This window comes from Hylaeus anthracinus, unplaced genomic scaffold (genome assembly GCF_026225885.1).
Source record: "Hylaeus anthracinus isolate JK02 unplaced genomic scaffold, UHH_iyHylAnth1.0_haploid 0, whole genome shotgun sequence".
Classification (NCBI taxonomy): Eukaryota; Metazoa; Arthropoda; class Insecta; order Hymenoptera; family Colletidae; genus Hylaeus; species Hylaeus anthracinus.
Window position 1 is genome coordinate 18,843,396 of NW_026533254.1, and position 10,826 is coordinate 18,854,221.

General features: G+C 38.8%; 2 protein-coding genes across 6 annotated transcripts; one reads left to right on the forward strand and one right to left on the reverse strand.

Annotated features, from left to right (window-relative positions):
• Nucleotides 1-523: 523 nt before the first annotated feature.
• Nucleotides 524-10,643, reverse strand: LOC128886009 (Kv channel-interacting protein 2-like). 5 transcript variants are annotated; one of them, XM_054140508.1, is made up of 5 exons: nucleotides 10,251-10,643; nucleotides 1,854-2,081; nucleotides 1,634-1,704; nucleotides 1,307-1,525; nucleotides 524-1,135 (listed from the first exon to the last, which is right to left on the reverse strand). In XM_054140508.1, the coding sequence occupies exons 1-5, from the start codon at nucleotides 10,411-10,413 to the stop codon at nucleotides 1,025-1,027; spliced, it is 792 nt and encodes a 263-aa protein (XP_053996483.1). In that variant the 5' UTR covers nucleotides 10,414-10,643; the 3' UTR covers nucleotides 524-1,024. The 5 variants fall into 5 exon arrangements, with proteins under 5 accessions (XP_053996483.1, XP_053996493.1, XP_053996517.1 ...); XM_054140518.1 differs by having other exon boundaries at nucleotides 1,854-2,048; nucleotides 10,251-10,641; XM_054140542.1 differs by lacking the exon at nucleotides 10,251-10,643 and adding an exon at nucleotides 4,762-5,391.
• Nucleotides 6,601-9,636, forward strand: LOC128885915 (uncharacterized protein DDB_G0283357-like). The gene is made up of 4 exons (XM_054140294.1): nucleotides 6,601-6,757; nucleotides 6,891-7,106; nucleotides 7,447-8,722; nucleotides 8,838-9,636. The coding sequence occupies exons 1-4, from the start codon at nucleotides 6,662-6,664 to the stop codon at nucleotides 9,401-9,403; spliced, it is 2,154 nt and encodes a 717-aa protein (XP_053996269.1). The 5' UTR covers nucleotides 6,601-6,661; the 3' UTR covers nucleotides 9,404-9,636.
• Nucleotides 10,644-10,826: the final 183 nt, after the last annotated feature.

Consider the following 10,826-nt stretch of genomic DNA (forward strand, 5'->3'; position numbering starts at 1 on the left):
AATTTTGAAGTATCGAACAAGTATCGATTTCAAGTATCTATACACATACGTAAAAGATGAGTTTGAAACGATCGTCGAATAACATTCGCACATGCCTGGCGTCGAAAGATCGAAACAGAAGGATAAGATTGATTTATTTATTTTTCTTTCTATCAAGTTGCTTTAATATTCTAGTATTCTGTATTATTTGTGAGTAACAGATGCAATATGGAATTTGTTTCAGCAAACGTTTCGACACGGACGATGAACAGCAGTGGATCCTTAACTACAAAGAAGGTACGAGACTCGAGTTTTGTATATTTTTTAAGAACTGGAGTTGAAAGGAATTCGGAAGAAACCTATAACAGAAGCGAATTCGCTGAAGATGATTCGGTTGGCTCAAGTAACCGTAACTAGAATTGGAGAAATGCGTTGAAACGCGTTCGAATACAGAGTCAGGTGATCTCCATTTGGCGATTTCTCGGATGGCAAAACCGAATGAAATGTCTGATCCGTACTGCGATCTCGCATTCTAGACCGTTTTCGACTTTCCGTGATAATCGAGTACAGGTAATGGAAGGTAAGAATTTACCTCCTCGTTATCGAACGCATTTATAAAAATTTCCTCGTTTATGATATTTACAAAGTATCGTCGCAAAGAGTATCGCGCAAGTATGTACTTACTCGAGGCGACGAGAACAAACAATCTGCGCGATAAATTAATAATAATAGATATTATGTAATACTGTTAATTTGTTATCGCGCTCTCGATGGCACGCTCGAAAGACTGGGTAGGTATGGTAGATAAGTAGATACATATTTACAAACAAGGTTCGACGAGCTTGGATCGATTCGTTCGTGTTGCGTCGTGTATCGTATACATATGTAAGTATGTATAAGAAACGAGCGATTACTTAAATATTTCGATACTATCGAGGTTGACGAAATCTTTTTGGAAAATATACGCGGAGCTTATTCGAATATCTAATAGTTGGATTGGAAATGTTAGCACGCGAATTAAAAGTATAAAATAATCGTAAAGATCTCATAAGACAGTGTCGAGCGTGTCGAGACTTCGTAACAGTTGCTCGTCCTTGGAACACCATTGGACCAATTCCTCGATTGTCACCACGCCGTCTTTGTTCGCGTCTATTAACTAGGAGAAAAAAATGCTGTATTTCCGTGATATGATGAAACGAACAGACGAAAATAACGGTGACACCGGACAGCAACGGTTTCATCGAATCAAACGGTGACTGATTGTCACTGATCGATACTCATTGTCAGCCCGTTCGCGGACAGAGTACTACTGCTATTCGATACTCACGTGAAAAATACGATCGACGTGTTCCCGAGCAGCCAAGTGCGGCTCAACTATTTGTGGCTGAGTGTAACGGCCCAACATCTCGTAAATGGAACCGACCACATCTAACATCTCCTCTTTGCTGATCAGGCCATCCCCGTCTAAATCGTACAGCCCAAACACCCACTGGAGTTTCTCCTCCACCGAGCCTCTGGATACTTTCGACAAGATGGTTAGAAATTCCTGGAGGAAAAGAAAAAGAAAAAGAAAAAGAAAAAGATAAAGATAAAGAAAAGAAACGATGCATTAATCGTTTCGAAACGAACATGATTTTCAAAGATGAGTCTTCACCTCGAAACTTATTTTTCCCGATGGTTTTCTCTTCATAGTGTTGAAGACGTAGTGAGCGTACTGGCTGGCGTCTGAAAACGATGTCGTCGCTACATTAGATTAAACTCGGTCGGAAAGGTGAAAAAGTTTGAATAATTGAATGAAGCAAGTCGGTAGGAAAGTTGGCCTACCGGAATATACACCTATGTATGTGCATACGAAGAGTTTTCTCAGTTCTCACCTCCTTGCGGGAAGAACTGGGAGAAAATTTGCTTGAAAGCCTCCTCGTCAACGAGACCGGTGGGGCATTCCTGTTTGAATCCGCGATAAATCAGCTGTATCTCCTTCCTGGAGAATCTGGTATTAGCCGCTAGGGTAGCGAGCTCCTCCGGCTTGTGTCGACCGCCGAGGGCAAGTGCACCGCCAGTAGAACCCCCTAAAACGCCCCCGAGTTCTTCAAGCTCGCCCTCTGTAAGTTTGCCAACAGGCCTTTTGCAGCTAAGACTGTACGCGTTCGAGACTACTCCCCTCTCACCTTTTCAACTGTGCTTCTTCCTCTACTTCAGGCTAAGGGAGAGACGCCGCGCCGACCGTTCCTCTTCTCTCACTAGCAGGCAGGAGAGAAGATGGCGGCGCGGTTTCTACTTACGAAAATGAGACAGGGTGCAACAAGATCTCGAGAAGTTTTAGCACTACTTTACCGAAAGCCGGGAACGGTTAGCAGAAGATAGGTCGCCCAGGCGCGGCGGGTACCCGAGAAAACAGCACTGCCGATGCTCCTCCAGGCTCCAGGCAACCTGGTTATGGTTATGGTTACGCTACCCCTGGCCAAAAACAGGCTTCTACGTGGCTGTACTTGGGAATTATGGGAGAACGGCCAGAGCCGCGGCGATTCGGTTGCGGGCTGGGCTGGACTGGCCGACCGAGGACCGCGACCGGCCAACCAGCAGAATAAAGATAAAAATAAAGATAAAAGAGGAGACTTGCTGCAAGCAGACCACTAACTCGTCAAACAGTCTGATCGGGTTCGATCTTGAATCTGAACGATCGATCCGTTACGAACGTAACGGATAGTGAGCGGAGACTATGTTTTACTTTCGAAGAGACCGAAGCAGAAATAACGCGCGCACGATTACCATATTTCTGCGAGCAAGCACCGAAATTAATGCCGGATTAGTGTTTACGATTGATTTCTTCGATGATGGAAAGATGCATGGAATAAAAAGAGATGCTACCAACGCAGCGTTGAGCGATCGCTTTCGTTGACGAGGACAGAGTATCGAGGTATAAAATCTTGTGTAAATTTCGACGCAATTGTTTAGATTCTTTTCATATTTAACAGACGCGACGTGGCGTGACGTGACGCGACGTGACGTTAAAATCGATACTCGTTAACCCGATACGCTATAAATATAATTACCTGCTTGAAAATAAGATTCGAAAGGTAACGAAACCGTGACCCAACGCTACGATCTGTAAATGGGGTCTCGAGCTGTAAAAACTAATTGCAATTTCTATAACAAATGCACCTACTCGAACAAGGACCTAACGAATCTCACAGTTTAGGAAAACACGCTATCAGAATTTCTACAAGGTGTCTCGTAATTCGTGGTGTGCCTACGAAAAGGAGAGACGAGTCCAAGTCCAAAAGTGAGTCGAAACCGAAACGAGGGCTAAGATCGTTCTATAGGAAGCCTCGGCACCAAGAAAAATCACTTGAAATTCTGTCGGATGCAATCAGCCTTGTACGAAATACATTTTCAACTCGCGATTACTTTTGGACGAGGAATCACGAGGTACGTGGTGTATATGGTGTATAGTGTTACGAGCGACTTGTGTACGTGTACGCACGACAATATTATATCTATCTATGGCACTTTTATACGACGGTCACAATATTGGCGCGCGTTTCTCTACCATCGGACAGTTGCGAATGCCTCAAATGTATCCGATACACAAGATACGAGTCATTTTTCCAATCAAAGACAAGCCGATAAATAATTATTCAGAGGTAAATTCGCGCGTGTCTGTCTCTCATGCACGTGTATTTCTGTTTACGCATGCTTTCGTACACAGTAGTTAAAAACGACCAGGCGAACCGTTTTTCCGATTTTCTTATCGAAAATACTCGCGGTATTCGCGAACATTCGCGAGTCATTGTTCACGTAACAAGATCATCGAACAAAGCCCGGGTAAGCATCGCGGTTGACGCGATTTTTCAAAAAGAAAAAAAAACGTATCTTCTCTCGCGGTTTCTGCGATGTTTGACGTAGGTAACCGACTATGAGAATCACTGGCTCGTTGTTCGAGACTAAGGTAGAAGCTTCCCATTGATCGCTGCTAAAATTACAATCGAGGAACTTGAACCAAAATAAAAAAAGAATCCGTAACCGAGATCGGTAGGATTTGCCGCGAAACAAAACAAGTTCCAAGCTCTGAAAAACATGGTGTAAATAGCGTAGAGCAAAGGAATAACAGATTCTTTGGATGAAAATTCGGCCGTACGCTTTCAAGTATCTTGTACGCACACACATCAAACGCGTTTACATACATGTATAGTATACGTATACATAGGGTACATACAGATATACTCTCTCTGCACTGTAATTTCACTAGCAGCAGCTCTGGTCCCGGGCATCCGGGGTCACCATAGCAACGGGAGAGCTCCTACCCTGTATTCAGCCCACTTGGCATTTTCGCTTTCCGTAATATTTACCTCAATTAAAAGTCCGTTAATGCGCAAGATACGTACACGCAAGTAAAAAAGAGCTTACGATATACGAGTCTCATCGTAGAGAGACATCGGCGTCGTCGCTGTCGGTCGGTTCCCTACCAAACCACGACTAACAATAACGAAATGGAGGCTAATCGTTAAGAGGAAGGAGGCGTAGTCGTCGATCTCGATCAGATGGAAAGAAAAGAAAAGAAAAGAAAAGAAAAGAAAAGAAAAGAAAAGAAAAGAAAAGAAAAGAAAAGAAAAGAAAAGAAGAGAAAAGAAGAGAAGAGAAGAGAAGAGAAGAGAAGAGAAGAGAAGAGAAGAGAAGAAAAGTGAAGAGAAAAGAAAATGAAAGAAAAAAAGGAAAATGTAAATGTGTCGGATGTATGTATTTGGTTTTTCTCTCTCAAAATCAGTTGAGCGAGTTTCGCACCTTGCCGTTGCATTTTTCGCAGCCGTTAGCAGTGACACATGCGACGCGGTGCGCTACGTCGCGACGAACGCGCGATAAAGAGGGAGATCGTTCCGAGGCCTGGGGGTTGTGTCGCTCCCTTCGTCTCAAGTAGGATCTCTTTCCACGGCGTATCGAGTATCGATTGGCTTGACGATTTCTCAATTTCCCGATTTACCTCATTACCCAGAGAGGAAACTCGAGCGTCACTACAGTCCATCTGTACTAATCATGGACTTACGTTTCTCCCGGCTCTTACGTGCCTTCATTTGGCAGTTCGGTGATTCAAGATTTGCAAGATTCAGAAGGATCAGTCGCAACGATCCACCAACGATCGACACGGCTCGATTCGATATCGATCTGTTAATCGCTTCGATACGATCGATCGAACGATCTGTTGCGTTCCCTTCATACGATGTACAACTCGAGCCACTTCACGTTCCTCTTGGCCCTTCACCTTCTCTAGACTTTACCGCCCCCAGAGATTTCACCTGTCGCTCGAACCGATCAACGCGTAAAACCTAATTCACAGATCGATGTTTCGTGATCGACTAACGTAACGTAACGTAACGTAACGTAACGTAACGTAACTTGGTCCACTGACTTGGTAACGACTAACGACGAGCGCGACCCTCGCATGCTGATGCATCGAAAGACCCGGCCACGCAAAAGCACCAGCTTTCTCTGCTCACGCGCAAGTCCAGCTCGACACTTTTTCCAAGCACGGTCACTCTCGCAAACAAACCGGGAGATGGCTTATTATTCGAATAAACGATTTTTTTCTCTTCTCTTCTGTTCTGTTCTATTCCTTCTTAATTATCAGTTTCGGATCATTAAAAACGATCGATGACACAAGGAGACGACTGCTCTCGGATAGAAAACTTGCACTCGCGTCAGCATCAAAATAATCTTTGTTCACGATTCAATTACGCAAGACAGTCGAAACTATCGACGAGAATATCTTTCGTATGCGATTAAACATGTACGTATTTTTAGCTTATAGTCGTGTTCGTGTTTGACGCGATCAAGGGTCAGGAAACGAAAAACCCTTTTGTCCGGCTATAAACGATTTTTCTACTGAACGCGCGCATCGTAGCCGTCAAGTATACTACTTTGCCCGCTACTTCGTTACGATTAAGATAAATATCGACATCTATTGATTATCGATAAATGCCTAACGAGAATCCTACGGTGAGATATAACCGGTAAACGACAAACAGTGACAAATTTTAGAGTACCAGCAAATTAAACGATTACCTAAATTTACAGCTGTAGAAAAATTCATTTTCCGTTGGGAGACGAAAAGTGATAGAATTAATTTTAAAACCGATAATAATAATCCGATCTCTTACCCTAAAAGGATACGCCTTATCCTCGTACTAAATCTTATCGATCGATAATAGCAGATTTTCGTACATTTATTTCTAGATGGCAGGATAATAGTGTTTTATGACCAGTAATTGATTTATTTTACCGCTGTAGCAATTGAATATCTCCAAGGATAAATAAAGAAATTCACGTCATTGATGCAACGGCAACGCTTTTAATTTTTCCCGTTGTTTTCTTTACGATAAAATACGATTACCGTACAATTTGTGACATAACAATTTCATCAGAATATTAACACGTATGCAATAAATTAAATCAAATGCACCACGTAATAATAGAATAAGGAATAATTTTATTTCGGAAAGATAAATGTCGCGAGAAAAACGAGGCAATTTTTTTGTTAAAATCGTTTCTAGTTTATATTTAACCGAATTTTTGTTCAAACTAAAGGAAATCGCCGCGTAATTCGGTTAGCAGACGAATTTTTCTATCGGCCATATCAGAAATGTGTAAGAATTAAGAAAAGGATTGCGACTTGCGACCGAGTGTCTCAATGTGTTTGAAAATGAACGGCAACGATATTTCAAGATTATCGTACAAAGAATTGCAGGCATTAGCTCTCAGATATCGTGTACCAGGTAACATAAAGGTAATCGACTCGTTATTCGCGACATTTAGGTGACAAAAATTCGTAAGCTCGCGCTGGCATTCTAATTTTTATCCCAATACAAATATACTTGATATTGATTTTTCACCAATCGATCATCGTTTCTTCACCGTAGAAGAAGCTACTGGTTAAAGTGTTGCAAGCCGCGGAAGGTGGAAATGAAAACGAGGTTGGCAGGTTACTACAGGATCTTAAGCAGAATCGTAAAAGGAAAGTGAGAAAAATCAAAAGTGAAAGATTTCTTGGGTTAACCTCCACACCGTTACATAGTCCTGATTACGTTATGGCCGATGATTATTATTGTCCCCAACAGCAACCACCATATCAGTGGGTAAGTTGCGATTTAATATACATATTGCGAAAATTTGAAATTTTTTACCGCTCGTTTATTGCGATCGAATAATCATTTATACAAGCTATTTCGTTCATATCATTTCAAATCATATCTATACGAATAGATATAGAATTCTCATTATTTCACATTTTCTGTCACTAACGTTATGACTGTTTTAGAAAAAAAAAACAGCCAAAAAGAAAAAAAACATTTTATATATACATATACACATACATATATATTATATATTATATATTTATATAAATATAAAAGAATTTTAAAAGAAATTTATTTATATATATATATATACATTTATTAATGAAATATGGATCCTTAGGTTGGCGCAGAGGAAGAAATTGTAAGTAGGGATGACGAGAGTAGGATTCCTCACTACGAAGAGTTTAAAGAATTTTTATTGAAGAAAATACAAAAGGAATTTCAAACTTACGATGCAAATAATAATCAAATACAAAATTCAGCCATCGTGGACTTGAGGACTGCAACTATTTCACAGAATGCGCAAAGAATTCCTTTAGATAATAACAATTATACTACATCTAATGTAATCACCACTAATAATAATGATTCGTGTTCGTATCAACCCAATGATCATGTGGAATATCAAACATTGGAAGATACAAATAACAATATACAGGGCTCTATACTTTTGAAGAAAATGTTACAAGCACCGGTTGGAGCTAATTTGGGAGAAATAGCTAGTCCTGTAATAGATGGTTATCGCCTTTGGGGAATGGATCGCTTTCAGTCTAATCATTTATTAGATAACTCTGATACTTTAACTGCCGAATCGGATAATCAAGATAACGAAGAAAATTTGGAAAATACTATGCAATGTTATGGACTTTTAAGTGGTATGAAAGGAGAATATTTGTTAAACGAACCAACTTTTGAAAAACATGTCGATGAAATTGGCCAACAAGTCTCTAACGTTTTAACAAATGAAAATGTTAATCAATATAAATATTCTACAAATATTGAAATGCACCAAGATTACGAGAATTGGACCATTGCCAATGTTATGGACGATGCATTGGATGCCAACTGTGCAACGTCGGAGGCCCAGACCTCAAAAATATATCAAACCGTATATTACGATAATACAGGATCTTCTTCTTTAGATAAACCTATAAACAATGAGAATTTAACATACCAATATCGTACGAATGAAAATATACATGGTTATAACTCTAATAAAAATTCATCGAATTTGAATTCGATGGAACAAAATCAGTACTACGAGACAAACGTTATTCCCAGTGTGCAATCTAATTGTAACAGTACGTATTATTTACAAAACTCAATTAAATGTACTACAGAAACTAACGAAGGATATATTCAAAGTACACATTCTTATTCGAATGCAAACATAAATCAGGATACGTCTACCGTCTCTCAAACATTTTCTAATAACTATCGCTATAACTCTAATCCTTTGTACGAATACTCGTATTTCAACAACAATAATCATGAAAATCCCATTCCATCGTCTGGAAACTTTCAACAACAGGCTGATAATTGTTGTTCTACGAAACAACCTGAATCGAGTACAAAAGAAAACATATCTTGTACAACGGATAAGATGCAAACGAACGGTACGTACGTTGATATTTTCTGACTCTTCTTAAATTACTTAACCCGACATACGAAAGAACATTCAATTTTCGTAAAAAAATATGTAATATTTTCTGTTTAATGTAATATTTTTAGGATTATTGGACCCATTTAGATCAAGAAATTTCACGAAAATTACCGCGGATCCCATTTTGGAGAGTATCTTAAATCTCATTAACACTAAACGCATAGATTTATCAAAATTGGATCAAACATCTTGCGTATATTGTTATATAGCGCCTATCGTCACGCATACATTGGTATCATCTCATGTAACTTGTTCTCAGAAAGCAAGATTTGTCGCCGAATACAGGCAGCATTCTTTTTCTCCACATTGGTTACTGTATAACGATTCCTCATGTGGATTGCGAATGGCTAATTTGCAAATAGAATTCGAAGAAAGAATGACAAAGGAAACGCGAATTCTAGATACATCAACACCCAAAAGTGAATCTGATTTAAAGGAATCAATCGCAGAGAGCGAAGATTCTATTACCGAAGTTTGGGCTAAAAATTATACGAATTATAAATCTGCCGCGGAAAAAGATTCAAATATATGCGAAGATTTAAATGTCGATGTCACAGATTGTTTATTTTCAGTAATAAACACTGAACCATTAGTCAGTCGAGTAGATGACGTTTCTCTAAAGGAAGCTCAATGAGAGAACAGATATCTACCTGATATCAGATATCAGATATCAGATATCGGATATCAGCTGATCGCTGATCGGTAATCGACGGTTGCCAATGGTGGTTCATTAAATTATACAATATGTAGCATTTATATAATTCAGATTGAAAAAGTACAAACCTTTGATATTATGTAATTTAGAAAGAAAAGTAATTACACGTTATTTATATCTATTTAAGAATCTAAAATCTAACATAATCAAAGAAAGATCAGTTGAAGGAGATCAAGTCATTACGTTGTAACTATCATGTTAAATTATTTTTCAAGTATTAATAAAAGATTATTATTATTGTTATTATTATTATGTAAGAAATGTGTCGTAATAGCGTACACGAGGAACAAATGGAATTTTCATTTCCTCGATTTCGACAAACGAGAGTACGTATATACGGCAAAACATGAAAATATAATGGCAATATCCTAGGTTATGATCCTAAGTTGGTGTTTATCGGATATAAGAAACCATAATTTTTTTACAAGAAGAGGATAACGAAACAAATATGGAAAGTATCGTCGAGAACGATGAAAAGGAATTACGTCCTAGATTTTTGCTTTTTTTTTTATTTTTTTTTTCATCCTCAACCAATATTTGTAACATTATATATTTTCCTAAGAAATAAATGGCAAGCATTATAAAAATCTACGTGTAAGAAACTATAATATATACGTAACGTCTTTCACTCAATGCACGAAAATGCACATCGAAAGTAAAAAGACGATGTATTAGCAAATTTTAGTACTTTTCGAATACTTGCTCAAGGATAGTTTTTAACGGTTAATTGTTATCGTGAATTATTCGTTGCGAAAAATCTACTCACTTGGAATTCCCTCTGCTTGCATTTGGGTCTTGAGGTAATTGAAGACTTTAACGGGTATCGATTCTTTTCTTCGATTTCTGTACACTCCCATTTCGTTATTCATATTTTTTGAAGTAATCTGTTTTTCAGATGATCTACCCGGTGTTACATTAACGCTATACATTTTTTCTTTTTAATTTCGCGACGTTTCCCCTTCAAAATTTACTCTCTTCTTTATTTTCCACTTTGCCTGCCCCCCAAACCACCTATTCGTCGTCTTTTAGTTCCCGTGGATTGCGTACTTAATGTCACATCGAAAATTACAAACAAAAATGAAAGGAAACTGTTCATGGGACTGACTGAGATAAAAAGCGTACTCGCTGGAACAAGATCTCCGACACTACTGTGTTTAAAAAAAAATGCAGTATCGGTATGTAGGTGAGAATGCAGTGACAGTGACGCATTCGCTCTTTATCTAATGAGGTCCTCGAAACGCGAGACTAATTATTTTACTGTTTCGTTTAGCTTCTGCATGACAGAAACAATAAATTCATTTTTTTTAAATAATACATTACGACACGATAATACAAATATTTC

Excerpts from the sequence above, each read along its gene's own strand:
- LOC128885915 (XM_054140294.1), top strand. The coding sequence starts at position 6,662 with ATGTGTTTGAAAATGAACGGCAACGATATTTCAAGATTATCGTACAAA. Across the intron at positions 6,758-6,890 it reads GTGTACCAGGTAACATAAAG|AAGAAGCTACTGGTTAAAGT; the intron begins GTAATCGACTCG and ends TCTTCACCGTAG. Across the intron at positions 7,107-7,446 it reads AGCAACCACCATATCAGTGG|GTTGGCGCAGAGGAAGAAAT; the intron begins GTAAGTTGCGAT and ends ATGGATCCTTAG.
- LOC128886009 (XM_054140508.1), bottom strand. The coding sequence starts at position 10,413 with ATGTATAGCGTTAATGTAACACCGGGTAGATCATCTGAAAAACAGATT. Across the intron at positions 2,082-10,250 it reads GCAAGCAGAGGGAATTCCAA|AGGGCGAGCTTGAAGAACTC; the intron begins GTGAGTAGATTT and ends GCAAACTTACAG. Across the intron at positions 1,526-1,633 it reads CGGGAAAAATAAGTTTCGAG|GAATTTCTAACCATCTTGTC; the intron begins GTGAAGACTCAT and ends CTTTTCCTCCAG.